This window comes from Numenius arquata, chromosome 16 (genome assembly GCF_964106895.1).
Source record: "Numenius arquata chromosome 16, bNumArq3.hap1.1, whole genome shotgun sequence".
NCBI classification, from domain to species: domain Eukaryota; kingdom Metazoa; phylum Chordata; class Aves; order Charadriiformes; family Scolopacidae; genus Numenius; species Numenius arquata.
This window is the reverse complement of record NC_133591.1, coordinates 5,233,062-5,254,144: the sequence shown is the minus strand read 5'-3', so window position 1 is coordinate 5,254,144 and position 21,083 is coordinate 5,233,062. Positions and strand designations below refer to the sequence as shown.

General features: G+C 41.9%; 1 protein-coding gene across 1 annotated transcript; it reads left to right on the top strand.

Moving 5' to 3' along the window:
- Positions 1-1,171: 1,171 nt before the first annotated feature.
- VPS37B (VPS37B subunit of ESCRT-I) lies at positions 1,172-12,744 on the top strand. The gene is made up of 4 exons (XM_074159716.1): positions 1,172-1,276; positions 10,240-10,411; positions 11,057-11,139; positions 12,244-12,744. Exons 1-4 carry the CDS (start codon positions 1,172-1,174, stop codon positions 12,742-12,744), a joined length of 861 nt encoding a protein of 286 aa, XP_074015817.1.
- The last annotated feature ends 8,339 nt before the right edge of the window (positions 12,745-21,083 follow it).

Here is a 21,083-nt window from a genome sequence, read left to right as displayed (position 1 = left end):
TGCCACAGAGTGCCTAGTAAAGTGTTGTTGACTTAACAGACAAATCAGAAGAACAAAGTTTAGCTATAAAGATTTAATTGATGCAGAGCTTTTGCTACATTACATTTCAAAAGTATTTAAATTCACCATAAAATACATCTTTGATAGATCACTCTTGACCTTTCCTCTTGAAAAAGTCCTTAAGACAGACAAAAAGACCTAGCACCAAAGCTTGGCAAGGTAATTTTTAGCTATTTTTAACCTAAATAGGTACTCAGCCTAGACTAGAGCACAATAATGCAGTCACTCTTTTGAGATTTACTGTAGCCAATTCCCAAGCTGGTAAGGAAGTGCAAGTTAAGTAATTCTACGGATTTTCCTTCGCAATTTACAGCTGTGCGGTTATAAACAAAAGGAGAACAAGAGTGCCTACAACGCTTCCAGGCAGGAGCATTATAACTGGCTGTGTCAGGTGTCGATGTGACGGCTCAGAGCTCAGGCCAGGCACAGGACAGAGCCCACTCCCAGTGCTTGCCTGAGGCCTGCAGCCCAACCGTGAGGTGACACCGCTGAGCCCCAGCCACCCTGGCAAGGGCTATTCCAGCAGCCGCCATCCCTCAGGACACGGAGGGCCTCGAGCACCGTGCGCCGTCACATGAGGGAAGCGGACAAAGCATGCTCTGTGAGGGGCCGAGGCCCGCCATCTTTAGGAAGCGCCGCTCGGCCTCCCTCAGTGGGGGCCAGACACAGGCCGGCCACCGCCACCCCGGGACCCTTCTGCAGCTCTGCTTGGCTGTCACCCCGTGGTAGGTTTCGTCCAACACAGACACCCTCGCGTGGGCTCTCCTACAGCCCCCCAGCCTCCCCCTCGCCCCCGGACCCTCTCAAGCCGCCCCGGCCTCATCGCCCGTCACCCTCCTCCCCTCTGGCGCAGGGACTGCCCCCTCCCCCCGCTACTACCCCCTTTGGTACCGTCCGCCCCAGCGCCCCCCTACACCGCCCAGCCCCCTTGGTACGCCCCGCCCCGCGCGCTGCCGCCCCGCCCCCCCAGCAGGGGGCGCCGAGGGCGGTGCCCACCCCGCGCCGGGGCGACACCGCGGCGGCACTTCCGGTTGGCGGCGGCGGCGGCGGGAGAGGGGCCGGGGGGAGCCGGGCCGGGGCGAGGGCCGGGGCGGACGGTGCCGCCGCCGGGATGGCGCTGGACGTGCGGCGCTTGGAGGCGCTGAGCCTGCAGGAGCTCAGCGCGCTGCTGGACGACGAGGAGCAGCTACAGGACATGGCCCGCCAGATGGAAGAGGTGAGGGGCACCCGCCCAGCCCAGCGCCCCGGCCGCGGCCTCCCCTCGGGCCGCCGCTGTCCCCCTTCCTCAGCCCGCTGGGGCGCTGCCCGCGGGGCCCCGCGGCTCGGAGCTCGCTGTCCCGCCGCCTCCATTACCAATTGCTATTGGGGGGGTGTGTGTGTGTTAATTACCGTCTCCCCCTCACCCCTGCGCAGGTGACTCCCTCCGCCCGGCCCCGCTCAGCCGTCACGGCTCGGCCATGAAGTGGCCGGTAAATAGGGAGCCCCGGTGGTGCGGGAAGCGCTGCTTGTCCCGCTCCTTCTCCGTCTCCTTCCCGGCCTTTTGTTTGCTGGCCCTCGGTAAGGGGGAGGGGGGTGTCTGTGCCCGGGCACCGCTCTGGGTGCCGAGGGAGGGGGGCTGGGGGCCGGCCCTGCGGAAAACGCTGGGTTTGTACTAAATTAGGAGACACTGACGGACCGGAGGTGGGATCAGATTTTCCGTTAATACAGCCCTTGTTTTGTGCCTTGGCCGTGATGAAGGATTTTGTCGGGGTGAAATCGGTCCTATTTGTGGTCTCGGTCAGAGCGCAACTTTAATTCAGAACAATATGAAAGAGATTTCTGTGTGCCCCGGTTGGTATGCTGGGCGCAGCCAAGGCTGTCAGGCTTTCTGGTGCCTTTTTTTTTTTTTTTTGCCTATTTGAAATGTCTTTGTCGATGGATCAGACTCTTAAACCATGCTTTTGGATCTATCCTTATTAAAGCAAAATAGAATCCTGTTTTCTTCCTCCTGCTATGTTTGCCTTTTACTGGTTTTTCTATGTGCCAGTGGACCCTGTGTGTTACAGTTCTGATACGAAACTGTTCCAGGCTTTTTTGACCACAGATGCTCTTAAAAGATTCTTAACTGTGTAGTTAGCTAACAACAAATGAGATTAAAACATTTATATGAAAGTTTTAAAAGAAAGAAATGTGCTGTATTTCTCTGGGTAAGGGGGTACAATTTCTCTTGTATTTATTTGTTTTGTTGATTTTTTTTTTTATATAGAGGGCAAAAGCCCCAGGAAAAAAAATAATTACAATATATTCTTGAGAAAGAAGCTTAGTTTACTAAGTAAAATCAATTCTAATTGCTTTCTCTCAAACTAATATTCCTGCCCTTTTGGTACTTCCGAGGAAACTGTTCTGGATCACCTCAAACCAAATTGTCAAAGTATTAGAGATGAAGAGGCCCGCTGAAGGTTGAGGCTGAGGTAATAAGGTATTCTAGGGAATTTACTGCATTATGCAACAATTTGTAGTTTGAACTTTGTGTAAATAGATTTGCGAGAGTGGGACAGGCATAATAGCTTTTCATATGAGCTTATATGTTGAGAACTGAAACTGCTGAAGAAACAGATACTGCTGTGATAAGTAAAACATGCAGAGATCTTAGAGGCACCGTGGTTTACCGGGGCGCAGGAGTACCCTTCTGTATCAAAACTAAATATTTAAGGAAAGTCAATGGGTTATAACAGGCTTAACTTTGTAAAGATATAAATGGGTGCAGTATTGCTGATTTCAACGTGACCTCTGGCAAGGTACATCAGCAGAAAACCTGGCTCAGTGGGCTCTTTTTTAATTATTTATTTGTCAATACATACTTAAGACTGTAGGTCAGAAGTGACTGAAAACCTCATGACCAGAGTAGAAAAGATCCTCTGTCTCTCCAGAACTAGACCATATTCTCAATTTGACCCTCCGGTTTTCCTCTTTCTTTGGCAACAGAAGGCTTTTAAATTGTAGAGTAAAGTTCTTGGGGCCTGAGGGAATATTTTGTGGTGTTTGGAGAGTGTGGCTAGGGTTGAAGGTATTCAAGCTGTGTGGAAATATGGCTATGCTACTGTCTGGTATAATCCTCTCTTATTGTGTGTGGAGGCTTTTACTCGGGTCTGTTCACCTAGAAATGCATTTACCCACCTTGGAAGGAATTGGCCGTGCTTGGATACTTCTTCCTCATTCTGATTTTTGCCTCCACTGAATTGTTTACTGCTTCAGTTTGTGCTGCTGGGTCCTCGTTTTTCATTGTGAAGTATGTGGCAGGAAGAGGGAGAGAGGGAAATCCTGAACGTTAAGGAGGAACCGTGGTGACTTCACTGCTACTTGTGAAGGTACTCAGTTGTCAGTCCACATATATCTAGGTTGTAGGGTTATTTCAAAGTCCTTAGATTCATCATTTCATTGTGGCATACCAATTAAATCGTGATTCCTGAGTCACTTCTCTGAGGTCACTTGTATTTTCAGTGGCAAAGTTGGCTAAAGCTGATTATTCCATAATTGAAAAAACCTTTGTTCTCTTTGTTGCAAGGGAAACCCAGCTCAAAACCCAATGTTTTGTTCACAAAGAAGGAGGGTTTGGAAAACCACTTGGCTTTCTTGCTAATAGCTAAAAATAGGCACCTCCAGCCTTAAAGGGAATGTATTCCTGTGCAGCATTTGAGCAGGATTTGTATATGTCATTGTGGGTGTGGGGGTGCATAAATATATATTTATGTGTGTGTGTATGCTCATGCACATGTTCATTTTTTCTTGGGGTAATGTGTATATCAGTGTCCTTCACGCTGTATCCCCAGGTATGTGAAAATGTGAAAAAAAGCTAAGCTGCTTTTTCTGTCTGTAGGGTTGTTTTTGAAGCCTCCGGGTTTTTAGTGCTTGAACAACGAACATCTTGTCTGATAGAAAGAGGAAGGAAGCCAATTGTCTGGTGCTCTGAGTCTTTTAAAATTGAGGAGGATTTTTTTTTCTACTAATCCTTTGAGGTTAGAATCTGTAGTACATCTACAGTATTCATCTTCATGAAATAAAAGTGTGGCTTTATATACATTGTTTATAGAAGTCCATGCCGGTGAGATAACTCTAAACAGCATAGATGAGAGAACTTGTGACCTGACACTGGTGGTAGCTCGATGAATTTTTCTTCTATGAAAATGAGTTTTCTTTTTATCTACTGGAACATCACTTTAGTAACAGTGCGACATTGTGTTATTGACCACTAAGGTTCTACTGCCAAAAATAATTTGCTCATCAAGACCTTAATTATATGAAATCAAGAAGTCAGAAATGTACTGCCTTCCTGTCATTCCAGGATTTCAGAGTGCACTGGCAAGTACAGAAGGGGTTTTCGAGCGTAGTCCTTTTCTCAAAAGCTGATTGAAAAGATCGGGCAGTGCGGAAAGTCCAAGTTAAAACTACGTGAATGCATGCCCAGATTTCTTGGATTCTCACTCCTGTCCTAAAACCACATTGTGTAAGTGGTTATGTTCTTGTTGGCCAAACATGAAATTTAGTTACAAAGTTAGAAATTAGACTTGGTGACAACTACAGATTTTTCTCTTCCAGCTGAGCATCAAATGAGTAACCTGCCTGTGTCTGATAAGTACAAATTGCAGTTCTGGGTGCCTCTTTCCTCTGGAATAAACGTTTAGGAATTGCAACTTACCTTTTAACCTTTATTTTGTCATTTTTAAAGCTAGTACTTACATAATCAGAGGACCTAAATTTAGCAAACCTAATTACTTTGGACTTTGTATTAATATTTATTACCGAACAGGTGTTGTTAGAGGATGTGTTACCACTCACCAGTACTTGATGAAAAGCACTCTTAAGTCTTCTGTAAAAGAATTCTCTTTTCTCCTACTCTGCACCTGTCAGCTCCTGTTTCAGGGGTTAATCTGACACTCCAAATGTGCTTCGTTATACTTCCGCAGTGTGACTGCATATTTTATTCCTAATTTACAAGTACGTGTAAGTGAAAGAGAGAACGTGGGAACGATAAAGGCTAGAGCAAGACCAGGGAAACCTAAGGTGGATGTATGCTATGTATAAAGCAATTAGAATGGTACCACTTAAAACTTCTTTTTATTTATAGCTACTTAAGAGACTTTTTCTTGAAAGTACAGAGAGACTACTTGCCGTGGTGCTTGCCAAAGCAAGCTTGTAATTATAGCAGCACTTGATGGACTTTGTGGGTAGTTGAGGTTTCAGTCGCTCAGACTGCATCTCGGGAGGCATCTGGTCTGGAACAGTTCTTCTGGGAATGTGCTTTTGGATGAGCAGGAGTGACACTTCTCAGAGACATTTTGCGCAAAAAACTCCTGCTGCAAACCATTATTTTGGAGTAAATGATAAACAGTAGAGATGTTGATGAGCTAGTACTAGCTTCTGTTTTAATGTTATTCAGCATTTTTCTTCCCTTTTGAAAAGTGGGATGAAATGAAGCTGCAGTTGATGAAAGTAGCAGAATCTCAATTCCCAAAGCAGTTGCTGCTGCCTATTCTTGGAATTGCTTATTAGATGAAACCTTGAGTAAAATTATTCAACTTATTTCTGTTAAGGAAACTCACTTTTTCAGCATCTTATGTTTTGAAGTGATGATTTTTTTTTTTTAATAACCTCTGTGTGTCCATGGCTTTATTTCCTTGCAGTGTGCACAGTTTGGTTTGACTGTTCTGCTCAGTTGTCAATCCTTTGCAAGGATTGCAAGGAACGATCCTTTGCCTATTAGAATCCTTTTCTAACCAGCTCAGTATTGTTGCCCCATTTGTCCCTTTCAGAATTCACAGTGAGAGTTTAGCAGTTAAAAAAAAAGAAAAAGAAAAAGCATATGTTCGCTTTGATATTGTCCTGTCTCATTATGTCTTGTGATTCTGACTGGTATTTCTCCTCTCAGATTAATGTTTCCTGCCTGTTGAAGCGCTCATGATCTCAATAGGCTTGTTCACAATTCTGCTAGAGAATCGCACGCTGTTTGCTTATTTCTCTTAATAACTTTTTTTTCATTGCACTTCCAGTAGACAGGTGAACATCTGATGCAGTACCAGTTCCCTGTTAATACACGTTTTTGTCGCACAACACATCTGACAACAAAATAACTTGTGTTGGATTTATTCCTTGCTTGGCTATTGTCTTGGGCTTGTGGAAAGCTGTGAATGGATGCTGAAAGTGTGCTTTGTGCTGCATTGATAATCTTAATAGACTGGTCATGCTGTACTGTATCTTTGACCCTTGGATGATTTTGCAACTGTTTTTTGTTTGTTTTAAATTAGTCAAGGTTTTTTGAAAGTTTTTCTATAGGGCCTTTTAGGGTAACTTCAGAGTGTTTGCTTTTCTGATTCCTTGAATTAACTTCTAAATGCAGTGGAACAGTTGCAGAAAAGTTTACTATGTGGATCTTAACATCAGTGCCAGGGATTATTCTGGTTTGTAAAATCATGACTGTATTCAAGTTGTATTGCTTTGGGATTATATATTGTTCTATTTGTTGTGAAATAGAATTCACTTATTCCATAGACTTCAAACTTTTTTCACTGACAGGAAGCATTTAAATGTCCTGAACAGGTGGATGGGTCTTCACCAGCTCCTCCTGAAGTTTCATTAAACATCATTCCTAAGTTTACCTTGGATTTGAGGAACTGGTTCTTCTCAGGGTTTTGAGTAAAATTTAGTTTGAGTTTCTCATCTCTTCAGCTGTCCATTTTTTAAAGAAATTTGACGCAGAATAATGCTGGAAGTGAAGACTTCGAGAGACACTGGAATTGATCATTAAATGTCAATCACGGTTTTTGTTCAACTTCTGTAGAAAAAATGTGCCCTTCTTAGAAGTGCTATAATATGGAAAAAGTTGAGTCATTAAGTCTTTGTTAATTTCAAGCACTGTAACTTAAAGTGCGATTACGAATACCTTAACTTTTTTCAGTTTTAAACCAAGTATTTTTAAGACCTTTGCTTAAGTTTAGATGAATCCATAATTGCTAGATATCAGGTGCCAAGGACAGCAAAGGATGTCACTCTGCATTAGATGTAGGTCATAATATTGATTTTTATTTTTTTTTATTTTTACAAGTCAGGTAGATCATGTCATGCTGAAGATCAGCATCAAAAGATATTTATTCATCTTTACACATTTGAAATTATTTTAAAATAAAGTTTTTTTTAGAAAATCACTGTAGAAAGTTAGGGATTTGCTTCCTCCTTCCCCTCCCTAGTCCTGTTGAGAGGCATTATGATACTTGAGGCAGGAGTTATTTAAAAGTACTGTTTAAAAACACCACAAAAGCCTCATCTGACTTCAGGAAGCTTTTTCTGTTATTCTGTTTACCTGGAGTTCTTCCTTCTCCTCTTTATTACATATGATTTCAGTAAAAGGTTTCTGCTCCTGGGATTTGTGTTCTTCAAAGGTTCGTAGGTTTGCGTCCACTGGCTTTTTTTTCTCTCTAGAGGAAATACACACATTCTTCATCCTGAAAAAAAAGATCAAAGTTCACTCATAAAACTGGTCTTCCCAGACTGACTGCGCAGCTGGTTTGAAATGAGAGTATCAGCAGTGAAAATACAATCACCAGATCAAATTGAAGTCGCTTGGAGGAAGTAGTTTGCTCATTAAAATGGTGAAAGAGGAGAGGCATCAGAAACCATGAATCTTTTTGCATGCAATCTTCTTTGGCTGGCAGTTCAGAAGACAGTTAACAAAACGTGTGGTGATGGCAGGTGATTTGCTAAGGAGCTGGATGCCGGTAATTAAGCTGTAAAATCATATGTATTTTAGTTCCCTTCCATAATTGTTAGAAAAAATGTAAACTAGGGGGACTTAGGCTTTCAGAAAGCAGCAGTCTAACAGCATTAGATCACATGAGAAGAACCAAATGGAAGCAACCAGTTTAATTTAAATTATTTTGCATTGGATTCAAAAGTGAGAAGAGAGGATTTTCTTTTTACTCTTGGAAAGGATTCAAGTTGAACACGAGCGTAGGGCCGGAAGCTTGTTTAAGCTTGATGCGAGAACTCGAGAAGACAAATCAGTATCACAAGTACAGTTCCTCCAATTTTCACAATTTGGAGTAGAATTTTATTTTTATTGATACAAACTTTAGGACTCAGCATTATCCCTGATTTGATTATTATATTTTTTTTAAGTGGTTTAGCAAGAACCGGGTGAAAGAGTAAAACTTTGAAAAGCAGTATCTGGGGCCAAAGATGTGTTTAAGTAACATTGAGCCAGTTTTGAATTTAGAAGATTAAAGCAGTGCGTAAATATTTCAAAAGGAAGTAATTGCTTTTGAAGATGCTGTTGTGACACTTGGAAAATATTTTCACCTGATGCACCCAATCATGTGCTCAGACTGCCAAGAACACCTGAATCACGGTCCTGTCCTTTTCTGGGGCTTTTCAATAGCTCGTTTGGGCTTCCTCTTTTCCTGTTTCCAAGGTGTGGCTCTCCTGTACCCATCCATCAGCGAGCAAGGAAGAAAGCACTGTACTCTTTGGGTTTGCACTGAATTCAGTGCAACTGCCCGTAAATAAGAGCTGTTAGAGCTAAACGGGGATGATGTGGCCTAGAAGGGGCATAATAATGTAGGAGGTCACAAAAAGTACCAAACGTTTCATTGATTTTTGAAGGCAGCTTTAATAGAATCAGTCTGTTGTGCTGTGGGAAAACTGTCTCACTTGTTGATTCAGACTGAAAATCTGAAATCAGATCTCTTGCCTTTTTTTTTTTTCCTTTTGATGTCTGAATATTTTACTGAATCTAATGTGACAATCAGGGCAGACTTCCCTGAACATTCAGCTTTCCCAAAACCCACGAAGATTGTCTTGATAAAATAGCCTCTGTGTGTGTGTATGAGCAAAGTTGGAATCTTGGTTTCCTGAGAATTGTCATTTGTTCTTTAGGAACAATGTCTTCAGGCTAGGATATGTTAAGCAGAAGGATTAAACTGAAAAACAAGCTTTTGGCATTAATCCAGAATTGATTTAACATAGTTGGGGAAGATTATTCTGGAGAAGGCACCGTAATGATGCAGTCCTAGGGTTTTGCATTTTAATAAGATAAAGGATGACGCTCTGCAGTCTCGTTGCTTGTTACTGCTGGGATTCAAAGATCTTTTTAACAGCAAGTGTTGCTTACTGTTCATTATGGGGGAATGGTAAGGGTGGTGCATGAGGTGGGAATGAGGAAGCATCTACATTAAATAATGAGTAAAAGTTCATACAAAGCACCTTCAGGTAGCAGGGCATGAATGTAAAAATCTAATGTCACAAAGCTGTGACAGCCGGCAGGTCAGACCTCACAAATGTGTGACAAGAATTGGAAGAAACTCGGGTGGCGTAAACCGCGCTCCTCTGCCTCTTTGCAGAAATGTCTAAGTGAGTGCCCAGAGACTGGTTTTTGCCCAGAAACCGCTGTCCTGCCGCCAAGGTGAAACCTGCCTCTTGCAGGTTCAGCGCAGCAGGAACCCCATTCCTGTTCTGATGGGGCAAAAGCCGTTCTGCCCGCAGGAGCGTTCACCAGCATCTCTGCCCCGGCTCAAAGGAGAGGGGGGTTCTTAGGAGTCCATGCCCACAACACAAACTCTTCAACTTACTGCCATTTCCAGCTTGGAGAAAACCGTTTAATGGGCTCAGCTGCATGTGAAAAAAAAAATGTGCAGGAAAGCGACTTCAAGTCAGTGTTAATTCCTGTTCAGAAAGCGACTCAGTCACAGGTGCTCATAGCTGAAAGAAGAGATCCTTATTTTCGGGGCAATTCCTCTGAAGGTCTTTCCCCAATGAGTTTCAACACTCCATTGTTGTTTTAGATGATCTCAACATGCCGTTTGTGGCATAGACCTTCTTATTCCTTCTAGATGATATGCTAGTAAAATAGTGTATCAGTATAGCAGTAAAAATATAGGTTGTGAGAAAGGATTTTGTGTAGCAGAAAAAAGAGATGATGGTAAAAGAGCACAACAGCTGAAGTTGACCCGTACAGTAGACATTCCCTCTTTTCATAAAAAGTCCAAAAGTACTGTTACAAGTTACGGGTCCAATACCATAGTACTAATTTTTACAGAGAGATTACTTTTCTTGTTTATTTAGAAGTTTTGAAATTCTCATATTGTCTAAACAACCATTATTTTTATTTAATATTTTCACTATCATTTCACACTTCTTTCCTCCCCCCCCCAGGCCCAAAATGTTCAACACAGCAAGGACATGACTCTTGCCAGCAACCGCAGCCTGGCAGAAGGCAATCTTTTGTACCAGCCAAAGTTGGAGTCTTTGAAATCAAATTTGACTGAAAAATATCAAGAGCTGCAAGTTCTTTTTGAAGCGTACCAGATAAAGAAAACAAAACTAGGTAACATTTTCTGGTGACAATTATGATTTGCTGTTTTCTAAGTGAATGTAAATCTGTTCTACGTTTTTTGTTTGGTTTTTGGTATCTCATTTTTAGCTGTGTGGTTAGGGTACAAAATGAAATGTCATTCTTGTGTAGTTCTGAAATAGATTTCTTCTAATGATTTATTAAGTATCTGTTACACCTAGTAAAAGATACTGTGGATTCTTTCTGTTACTGTGTGGTTACCTACCTGTTGTTGACCTACTCTTCTCTAAATGATCAAATTTGTTTACCTAGCTGAAAAGCAAAATATAATTTGAATTTTCAGTGTTTAATCATAAAGCAAACAGAATATTGCATTTAACTTCCTCATTTCATACTGAATTATGCAGTATTGTACGTCTGATACTGCACCTGCTGAAGTGCTGTCTTTCAATATTCTAAATATTTCACTGTAATTAAATTTCACTTCTAGCGCTCTTGACAATATTCCTAAACACTTAATATATTTTCTTACTGTAGGTTGTCCTGTCTAGACCAATGGAGTATGCTAGTTGTACATACGTGCCTTAGAAATGTCCATGCTTGCTGAGGCTGTATAACTTCAGTTAGAAGTCACTTAGAGCCAGCTGTCACTTACTGTTCTTTTTTGTGCCATTACAGACAGACAATCCAGTAATGCCTCACTGGAGACACTGCTGGCGCTGCTTCAGACAGAGGGGGCTAAGATTGAGGAAGACACAGAGGTAATGGTCGTACACTTCAATTCTGCCACTTAGAACCACTATCGGAGACTTTCAATGCGCGTAGCTGCAGTGCAGTGTTGAACGTGCAATAGACTAAAGGGATATTTTTAAGAATTTGGTTTGATCTCTGCTTTGAACTTCAATGAACAGCCATTTGGCTTCAGTGAGAATTTTTTTATCTGAATAATTTTTTACTCTTTGAAGTTTAAGAGAGAAAACGCTCCTTTTCAGAAAAGGAAGCCGGACTCTCTTACTGTTGGCATTGCCTTCAAACTCACAGCGCAAAAATGTGGAATTTTTTTTTTTGATGGTGTTTGCCTGGTATACATATCAATCCATTACAAATGTCAATTAGTAACCTAATGAAAAACTTTGCCTGCACTGTTTTATCTCTGGCATTTCCAGTGCAATATTCCATTAGGATTTCAACACATCTGACTAGGTGCCAGTGTCACTTGCTGTGATACAAGCGCTTGAAGGGTGATCTGTTTTCAGAATAATGGAAGCATTTGGCTTTGTTTGCTGATTTGCCGGTAGGACATTTCCTATAACTGTATCAGGGGAAAAAATCTGCTTATTGGCCTTGAGTTGTCATCACAAAAAGACATTCCCAGGACAATTCTGTGATTATACATGCGGTCACCTCTCTTAATTATTAAACATGATTTACCTGAAGCCTCAAGTAAGTGTGAGCATTAAACCTGGCTTAGCAATAATCTGCCTCTCTGCACTGAGGGTTGCAGAGTTCTCTGTCTCTGTTGGCATTGCAAGCACCACTGAGCTGTAGTTCAGTTAGCTGGCAATCTGGAAAGCTGTTGGACTTGATTCATTCCCATCTCTGATGATCAGGGGAACGTTCAGAGCTAGATTCAGATGATCTTACTGCTGTTGCTTCAGTATAAATGTAAGCAGAAATGATATTTAACTCCCAGTGCTTCTGAGTAATAACTAACTCTGAATTCTGCTCAGAATTCTTAGCATGCCAGTCATCTTCCATATGCAAGCTGGAAAATCACAGGCACAATTATGCTATTTTTAGGATACAAGGCATTTAGATTCTCTTGCAGTATGTGGTTTTCTAAGAGATTGTTCCATATTTGACAGAATATGGCAGAGAAATTTCTTGATGGTGAAATACCACTGGATTCCTTCATCGATGAGTACCAGAGCAAGCGTAAACTGGCTCACTTGCGACGTGTGAAAATCGAGAAGCTCCAAGAAATGGTGCTAAAGGGACAGAGACTTCTGCAGGTTCAGTCGCAGGCTCAGCCAAGAGCACCTGAGACACCACCAGCACCTCAAGATTCCTACACTTCGGATGCAAACACTCCTCCTTCAGTTGTGCCCCGACGAATACCACCCCCTCCACCTTCTTCAGTCCCAGCAGGACGCTCTCCTACTCTGTTTACTGCAGCCGTGAGTTCAGGACCAGCTCTTTCTTACCCAGGTGCTCCGTATCCTCCTCTCCCCCCGCGACCGGGAGTTCAGTCTGGAAGTCAAATGCCACAGCCGGGATACCCATCTCAGTTTGTACCGCAGTATCCTCCAGCTCTCCCCCAAAGACCACCTCGCCTTCCGCCACATCCTGGCTTTATCCTCCAGTGAATATTTTGGTGCGCCTAAGTTATGTATTGGTGCTTATATTTCCCTTTTATCCCCATCAGAGACTTAATGTAGGCAATGGAAAGCCTCTGGCTTTTGCACAATGGAGTACAACATCTGAGCTGTGGCACCGAGGTTTGCGATTGTGTTTGGTAAATGTGATTATTTTTGTTTTCAAATATCGGTGACAACAAGGTTTTTCTAGGAAGGTGATAGGGTCTAAATTTTGTAAATCCATCAAATTGTGAAACAACTTACAGTGGATTTCTTGACATTACAAATCAAATCACACTCGGAATTATTTAGTGATGGTAAATCAGCATCCTATTCTGTTCTGATGTATTCCCATCGCAGCTGGATGTATGTGTGGCAAACCGGGAGCTATTTGTCCCTCTAAGGAATTCTCTGTCGGTGCCAGTGTTTGGATAGTAACAACCAGATCTGAATACTGGGCAAAGAGTTGCAATGGACCGCATCGGCAGCCTTTGCAGTGTGCCCAGACAGTGGCATTTGTGGCCAGGTGCACAAGGTTTTTCAGAGCTCACTGAGCTGAAACTCTTGTCAGAAAATGTTGCATGGTTTTTAGCCAGTAAAAGTTACAAGAGTTCCATTTCTACATTTCAATTGTTACCTTAGACTTTTCAGAATAAAAGTACACACTCCTCCCACTCCTAAATAGCTTGATATCCTGAAAGTCCTGGTCTCTTGAAATTAAACTAAACTGTTTGTAGAGCCAGTTTAGAGTTTTATAGAAACTTTACCAGGCATTTTTATTTCCTTGCCTATTAAGACTCTTTCTTAATGGTTTTTTTTTATTTTATTTTTCCACACCTTGGATACAGAAGTGATTTTTTTACACAGGTGCTTAGCTTTTGATATCATGTGATTCCAGGAATCTAGGCAGGGTATTTTCTTAATCAAATACTGTGTTTTCACATTATGTAAATGCCCACTTGAAGCTCCACGGTTTCATTTTATCCCTCAAACTCAGTCTCTCACTTGGCAGAACTATTTTTAACTTCCCCTTTTCCTTTAGTTTTGCAGTTTTTGGCATGCGTATCTATCTGGAATTTGCAGGTAACATTTCTCTGCAAGCAGGCAAAACAGAAAAGCTTTTTGAAATCCATGGTGGCTTTTTGCATCTGACATAATCCATTCTTGACTTCTTATGCCACTGGAGGGGGGGGAGGCTTTTTAGGGGAGCTCAGATTTCGCTCTCAATGTGACTCTTGAAGCCTAAGGTGCAGACACTTGCTGGTATTTTAATCTAGCGTTGGGGGAGACAGATCTTAACACTTGTTGCTTGCGCAGAATGTCTCTGTAAATTCGTTACCAATTTCTCACATCCACAAACAACTTTCAACTAATTCATGGTAATTTAAGAAGCTCACAGTCCAGAATCTGTTACAGCCCCTGCATTATTTCAAAGCGTTTTCATATCATTGTCCTGGAATGCACGATGTTGTTTGGAAGTCTGTACTACAAACAGCATCAGTCAAAATAGAATATCTTTTTTTTTTTTCGTTACGTAAGGCTGTCCCTTAATCATTTCCTCTGGAGTGTGGTGGTTGCTAGCGAATACTAATCTGAAATTAAGCTCATAACAGGAAGCTCTCTATTCTGAAAATATGGTTATTTGGCTTGTTTTGCCTTCTGAAGACAAAGGGCAGAAGGTTGGTCAGTGTTATTGGCAGCTGAACCAATTCCCCAGTGTAAGTCTGGAAAGTTTCTATAGATGGGGGATTTTGTGAAGCAATGTGCATTGGATTTGTTTGCAAAGTGTGTTTTTTTTTCTGTAATCTAGTGATGGTACAGGATGTGTTGGTTTTTTTTTTTTAAATAGTGTAATATCTTTTCTTGGTATTATTTTCTCACTGAAGCTTCGTATAAGCATGGTTAATTATGACTCGTTTCAAAGTAATTTTGCTGTGCTATTAGTGCTGGTACTTGGACTGTTGTATCTGAATGCTAAACGTAAGTCTGCTGTAGAAATGATTTGTGTCCTAGAAAGAATTAAAGTTGGTGGGGGCTACCAGGGTGGTGACTGAGTACAGAAATGCGTACTTTGAGCCTGCTACACAAAAACTCTAAAACACTCTCAAATTAGTTTTGCTAACAGTTAATAAAAACAACCAGGTATATTTTACACTTATCAAGTGCCAACTTTTTTTCCGAGGGTTGAAAATCCTCAGAAGTGATGGAGGTGATAGATAAGTGTATTGTGAATTTGCACTGCGTTTTATGTATCTAACTTTATTGGTATTAGTAGTCCAAAAATATTTTTACTACTTGTTAAATTTTCTGTCTTTTGGTAACTTTTGTGATAACATGACCTTTCAGGGATACTTTATCTAGAAACTGACTCTTGTGCAAACCGAATACAGACAAAGCTAATGCAATTTTTCTGTCTGAAAGCAAAACAATGCATTATTGCGTATGCATGTGGCTGATGTGCCTTAGGATCACTACTTGTGATTGTAAAACTAGGATATTAGTGTTTTTATCATTTGAATGGCCATTGCTTAACTCTAAGGGCTCTTCCAAGAGCACTTTCTTTTACGAAAAAACTCACCCTCCTACTTCAGAAAAGGTAAAGGCTGTATCTGCTATTTGTAAGCTTATAGTTGCCTTCACTGATGGATAAGTTTGAATATCGATAATGTAACTAATGTGATGTTTCAGTTACAGCAAACTGGTAACTGAAATCCAGCTGCTCATGGAAAACGTTTTGCCATTAATTGTGTGTGTGTGTGCGCACAAACTGTAAATATATACTTGACTGCTGGTAATGTTTAAGGGTAAAGGGGAAGGATGACCATGGAAAGCTGTTTAAATCCTTTCAGAAACAAACTTTACAAAACACTAACCCGAATGAGTTGGGCGAGGGGTGTGTCAGTGCTTTCAGCCTGTTGCCCTTCGACAGCTTCTCCTGTTCTGTTATAGCTAATAAATAAATTCTGCTATGGCTAGGATGTTTAGAATCATACTAATTTGCACTGTTTATAAGATAGTGAGGTTAAAATGCCATAGGCAAGCTGAGACTTGAGAGGGGGTGACTCAGTATGCTTGCCAAAATATATATATATATTATTATGTTGTCTTGAGGATTTTTAATGTCTGCTGCAAATAGCATATACTTCCCCAAAGCAATTGGAGTGGAGAAAAAAACCTTTTAAATACAACGTGTAACATGGCTTTAGAGTGTTGGTAGCGTTGAAAATGCTCTCTCTGGATGGCATTACTTTTGCCAGCCTTTTGTATGCGGTTTTATAAGTTATGACTAATTGAGTTGTATGTGGTTAGGTTGTTTGATGGTCAGCACTAAACAGTTCTAACTCAAGGACGAGTTCCGCTGCACTTCAGTGCTGTCTCCTAGAGGAAGCGGAGTCAGTTGTTCTAGCACAGCTGGTCCACGCAGGTCACCGTTGTACCCGTGACCCAGGAGGGGACTATATAGAATATAAGCTTTGATGTGATGCCAGGAGGCAGAGCCCTGGGCACAGCCTGGTCATGGGTAAGCATTACGTTTAGTGCCCCAACTTCCACAACCTCAGTCTCGACCTCTTTTGGGACTTCTCTGCCCTCTCAAACTGGAATAATGACTTAGATACAGAGCTCAAATCGACAATTCCTTTAGCCTGAATATAGAACTACTTGGCAGACGTTGAGTTCTGAGGAGGTAGAGTTGTCCTGCACCCGAACAGTTCCTCTGTGTAATCCTGGACAGTCGAATAAAGGGGCAGCTTGATATGCCTAGCAAGTTGTGAAACGTACAGTGGATTTGTTTGCATAATAAGTCTTTCTGTAATCTACTGTGGTCTGATTTTAAATAAAATAGCATATCTCTCTTGGTGTCGTGTTCCTCTTGTGGCATCATTTAATCACGGTGAAGTTATGTTAATGCTTTTCAGTACTAATGGTGACCTTGATGCGGCAACATAAAGTGAACATACGTGAATGTAGAACACAAATTTGCAAGAAAATAACTTTAATTATTCATAGTAAATCTGTTGGCCATGGTTTTAGTGGCTGGATGTAATGAGTCCATTTTGTATGTAGCTGATACAGGGTAGGTGTATGCTCAGAGTAGATTCTGCACGTTGTAATCACGGCAACGAGGTAGGAAGGCTGTCTTGCCAGGTAGAATCCCTTCGCTTTTGTTTTCGTTTCCTACAATTACCTGGAATAGTGAAAGTGTTCAGAATCTTCACCTGGAAAAGCTGAAGGAAGGGGGAGAGCCACTTTTGTTTGTTAAAGGACAAAAAGCTTAGATTTCAGCCAAGACAAGTCAGGAGAAATGACTCAACCAAAGTTATTTAAGAATATGAGTCAGGGGGCAGAAAAGACCTGATGTAATTTTCTGTGATACCTGTCGCTTCAATAGCAATGTGAAATAGAACTACTGCAGAGTAACTGATAATAGATGGAAGAAAATCCCTTTTTTTAATTGTTTCTTGCTACGTTCCATTTGTGGTGCCCGGGGAGATTTGATAACCTCCTGCTGAGGCAGGAATGAGGAGGCTACAGCTGAGGACAAGGCGCTGTGCTGAGTCAGAGCAGGTGGGCGAGGGAAGGAGATGGAGTTATGTAAAAACTGCAGTTCTTCAACTCGGCTCTTCTAAGAATTTGCAGCAACGCCCGTGTCCTGCAGCTTGAAGAAGGTGTGCACAAAACGTCAAGAAGTGCCCGTTTCAAGACTGGGGTTCGGGTGGCCCCTCCACATGATTCACACGCCCCAAGAGATGGTTGTGGGTGGGATCGTTCCCTGTGCAAAGGAGACGTAACCCAGGATGGCCAGACCTTGCCAGGGAGGGGACTCGCATGTCGCTTGTGTAATGGGTAACAGAAAAAGCAAAGTAACACAAAAACGGCAAGCAGTGCGTCAGTGAGACGCTGGCAGGGTTTCACGTGGTCTTGACTTGTCCCTTTTCTGTGGAAGCTGGCTTTGTAGACCATGCAAGCCTACACAGATCCTTCAGTAGCACTTGTTCCTGTAATGTGAGTCCTCTTCTGGCTGTATATTAACCAACTTTTACAGGTTTGTCTGTTCACCTCCCTGAGACCTTGTCACTAGAAACAAGACACGTTGCTTTGAGTTCTTTGGAGAGATTTTTGTCTCGACTGAAGTTCTAGAGAAGCCCCATTGAGACTCTGGTGCCCCAGCTAACCTCCCTAAAGCAGGCTGTCCCTGGGCAGCCTATGGTGGGCTCAACCTCACCTGAAGCCAAATTTCCATTTTTTCTCCCCACCTGCAGGACAAATCACAGACTGCTTCAGCTGGAAGACTTGTTGGTGCAACCCTTGAGCCCTGGATCCTGCTGTAAGCTAAGGCTGTCTTTTAGTACTACTTACTATCCCCAACCTATTGAAAAGTGCTGCTTCTACACACTCGTAGATGACGAGTAGGAATTATTTTTTCCTTCAGTGCTAAAAAGGTTTTATTCTCACCACATCAGCTAATTGCACACCTTGCTACGTGCTCTTAAAGTGACACGTTGTTCCAGCAACCACTGCTTGGGATGGGCTAATTTCTGAAAGATTCATTAGTCTTGAAAGAAGCCAGCTGCATCTCGTAGAGGATGGGAGGTGACAAAGCGGCTGCAGGTCTTGGGGCTGGAACGAGACCACCTGGTTGAGGAGAAAATGCTGGTTGTGGAGAAACTAAATAATGGCCTTTGGGCTGCTGAGTGTGTTAATTGTCTTATGCTACCAGAAGTGATAGATGGTTTGTAAGGGGAATACATACCATCTTGGTATTTTTCTCTTTTGATTTAAACTTGCATACCTACGAGGCAATTGTTACATGATTTTATTGGCTGATATTTTTGTATTTCCCAAGTAATTTTTCTGATTGGGTCCATCAGGAAATAGTGTCACTAAAAATAGTACTGCCCAGATGCACATAACTCATGCCTTAGTCACTGGTACTGGCAGATTAGGCACAGAAGGGAAATAAAATACCTTGCAAATGGGCGGCTGCTGTTCATAGCTTTAATTAAGGGCTCTTAAAAACATATTTTTCCAGAAGTGTTTTTTACCTGACTTCCTAGAGCAGGTAACAGCAGTGTTTTCTATTCATGGGCTTGATTTCAATGGACTTTTTTTCCCCGAGGATCTAAGAGAGACTTGTGTTTTGTAAACTTTGCTGTCTGTAGCAATGCTGTTACTGAACCTGAGCTGCTTTGTGTGCTCGTGTTCAAACTAATTTGTGGTTACTGGAGATTTGGCGGCTGAGAGCGCCAAAGGGTGGGGAAAGGAGGGCTTTGATAGCAGGCTGTTTGAAAGCTGCTTCAAGAAAAATAAATTGTACTGTACTAATCCCCGTGGAAGGGAACAGAATGTAGTAGTTCACAACTTTTGGTTATTTTCTATTGCTTTTGTTACAGGTACTGGGTAAAATTTGTTCTCAGTAGCTCATCAAGTTAAACATCTTCTCTCCACAGATACAGTAATGGTATTTAAAAGTCATTAGCAAATAGAGTCCTGTACAGCAGGATGTCTCGATAGAGTCTCAAAGTAAAGACACAGTTTGCAGTTGTGGGTTTTTTTGTCTGCTACAAATAGCAAATGCTTTCCAAAAAGTATAGGAGTTAAGAAAAATCTCAGACTGACAATAAGCTTAATTTTGGTATAAAAATGACTTCGACGCATAGGTTACACTTTAAGTGGCCTTGGGAGCTTGTTTTTATTTTTGCCGATATTTTTTGAGACTTTGTATGTGCTGGTTTGGTTGTTTTACCTGCAGCTTCTGTAAGTACCCATTTAGGTAAATCATAGTGAAACAGCAGCGGTGTTAAACAAGTTACATTTACCCATAGCATCATTCTTAAAGCCGTGTTTTAGTTTATTTAAAGAATTCAAAAATCTAGCTGTGGCTAGACTTACGGTAGTGAGATTTTAAAAAAAAAAGTTAGCATTCTTGATTTATCAGTATTTCCATTATGAAATGTAATGATGTGAGTGGTTGGGATGATGTCAGTCTCAGCAAATATATCTGTATCACCGTCTATAAATAGACTGCCAGCTATTGCGGAAAGCACTTCCTTGTACCAAGAGAAAAGGTTTTTTGAAAGAAATGAAACTTAGTACGGAGCTGCTGTATCTTGGTAGATGTTATCACCCACAAGGGACGTGGCTGGGTAACCCTCTCCCAGCTCTTCTCCACCGCCGCTGTAGGTAAGAGGTTCTCCATAGCTTCACAGAAAGGCTGAGAAGGGTGCAAATCTTCGGATTGGAGATGATCTCGATGTAACTTGCAGGATTAGACCAGCTGCCTGCCTTGCCCAGTAACACCAGTGTTAACACCAAAGCCTTTTAACGTGGAATGCACTTTATACACACATGGTTGGGAAATGAGAACTGTCACTCGCTACGCTGCCCACAGTAGTTGCTTGTAAAACTGCAAAGTCTGTTTTGTGACGTGTAACCTGGGAAATCGTAAGTCATCATGAGGCTGCTACCTAGCTAAAATAAATAATATAATACCCCGTAAATGTGTTTTCTTAAGATACAGCAACTTAACAATTCTAGTTAACTGCTTTATAGCCTATTGTTAATCATGGGAATGAAGTCATCATGTTTTTACTGTGGCTTGTATGAAATTTGATTGACATCATTTGGGGGGGGCGGTGTCATGAGGAATTGGATGAAAATGTTAATTCTAGACTTTTTCAAAAGGACCCTCATAAATCTCCTCTTAATTACAAGGGGGCTGTATTCACCCTGCCATGGGCATTCTTGCTGAGCTCCAAATGCTTCTTTAACGTTTCACAAGTGAATCCAACTTGCACCAAGAGGTGACGACATTTGCCCCCGCAGATACTCCCAATTAATCATAGAACTAACAAAATCCACACTTCTTGCAGGCATGTGTCAATGGTCCTGGTGAGCAGCTGTGAGGCTGCAGGGAATGCCTCCCCTGGCTGGAAGGCAGCATTGATCCTGCACCCACACTGCTGCAGCTGGATTGCTGTTTATTTATTTAAACTACTTATTTTCAGTAAGGCTGCCAGTCATCTTGGCTGTCAGTGAGAGCCGTGTGGTGGTCTTATGCTGCAGAAATTAATGTCCTGCTCTGCCCTGGGGAAATGCTCGTGCTGGACCAGGGGTGTGTGGGTCTTGCCCCTAGTGCTACAGCTGTATTGACAGAGACATAAATACAGACCTATACACACGCATACGTGCATAAATGGGGGGGGGGTGGTGGTGGTGTGTGTCTATATATAAAATATGCAAACGTGTGTGTGTATATATATATATACACACACACATAAAAATCTCCTAATCACTCACATAATTACATTTCATAATGGAACTGCTGATAAATCAGCCCAGAATTCTGT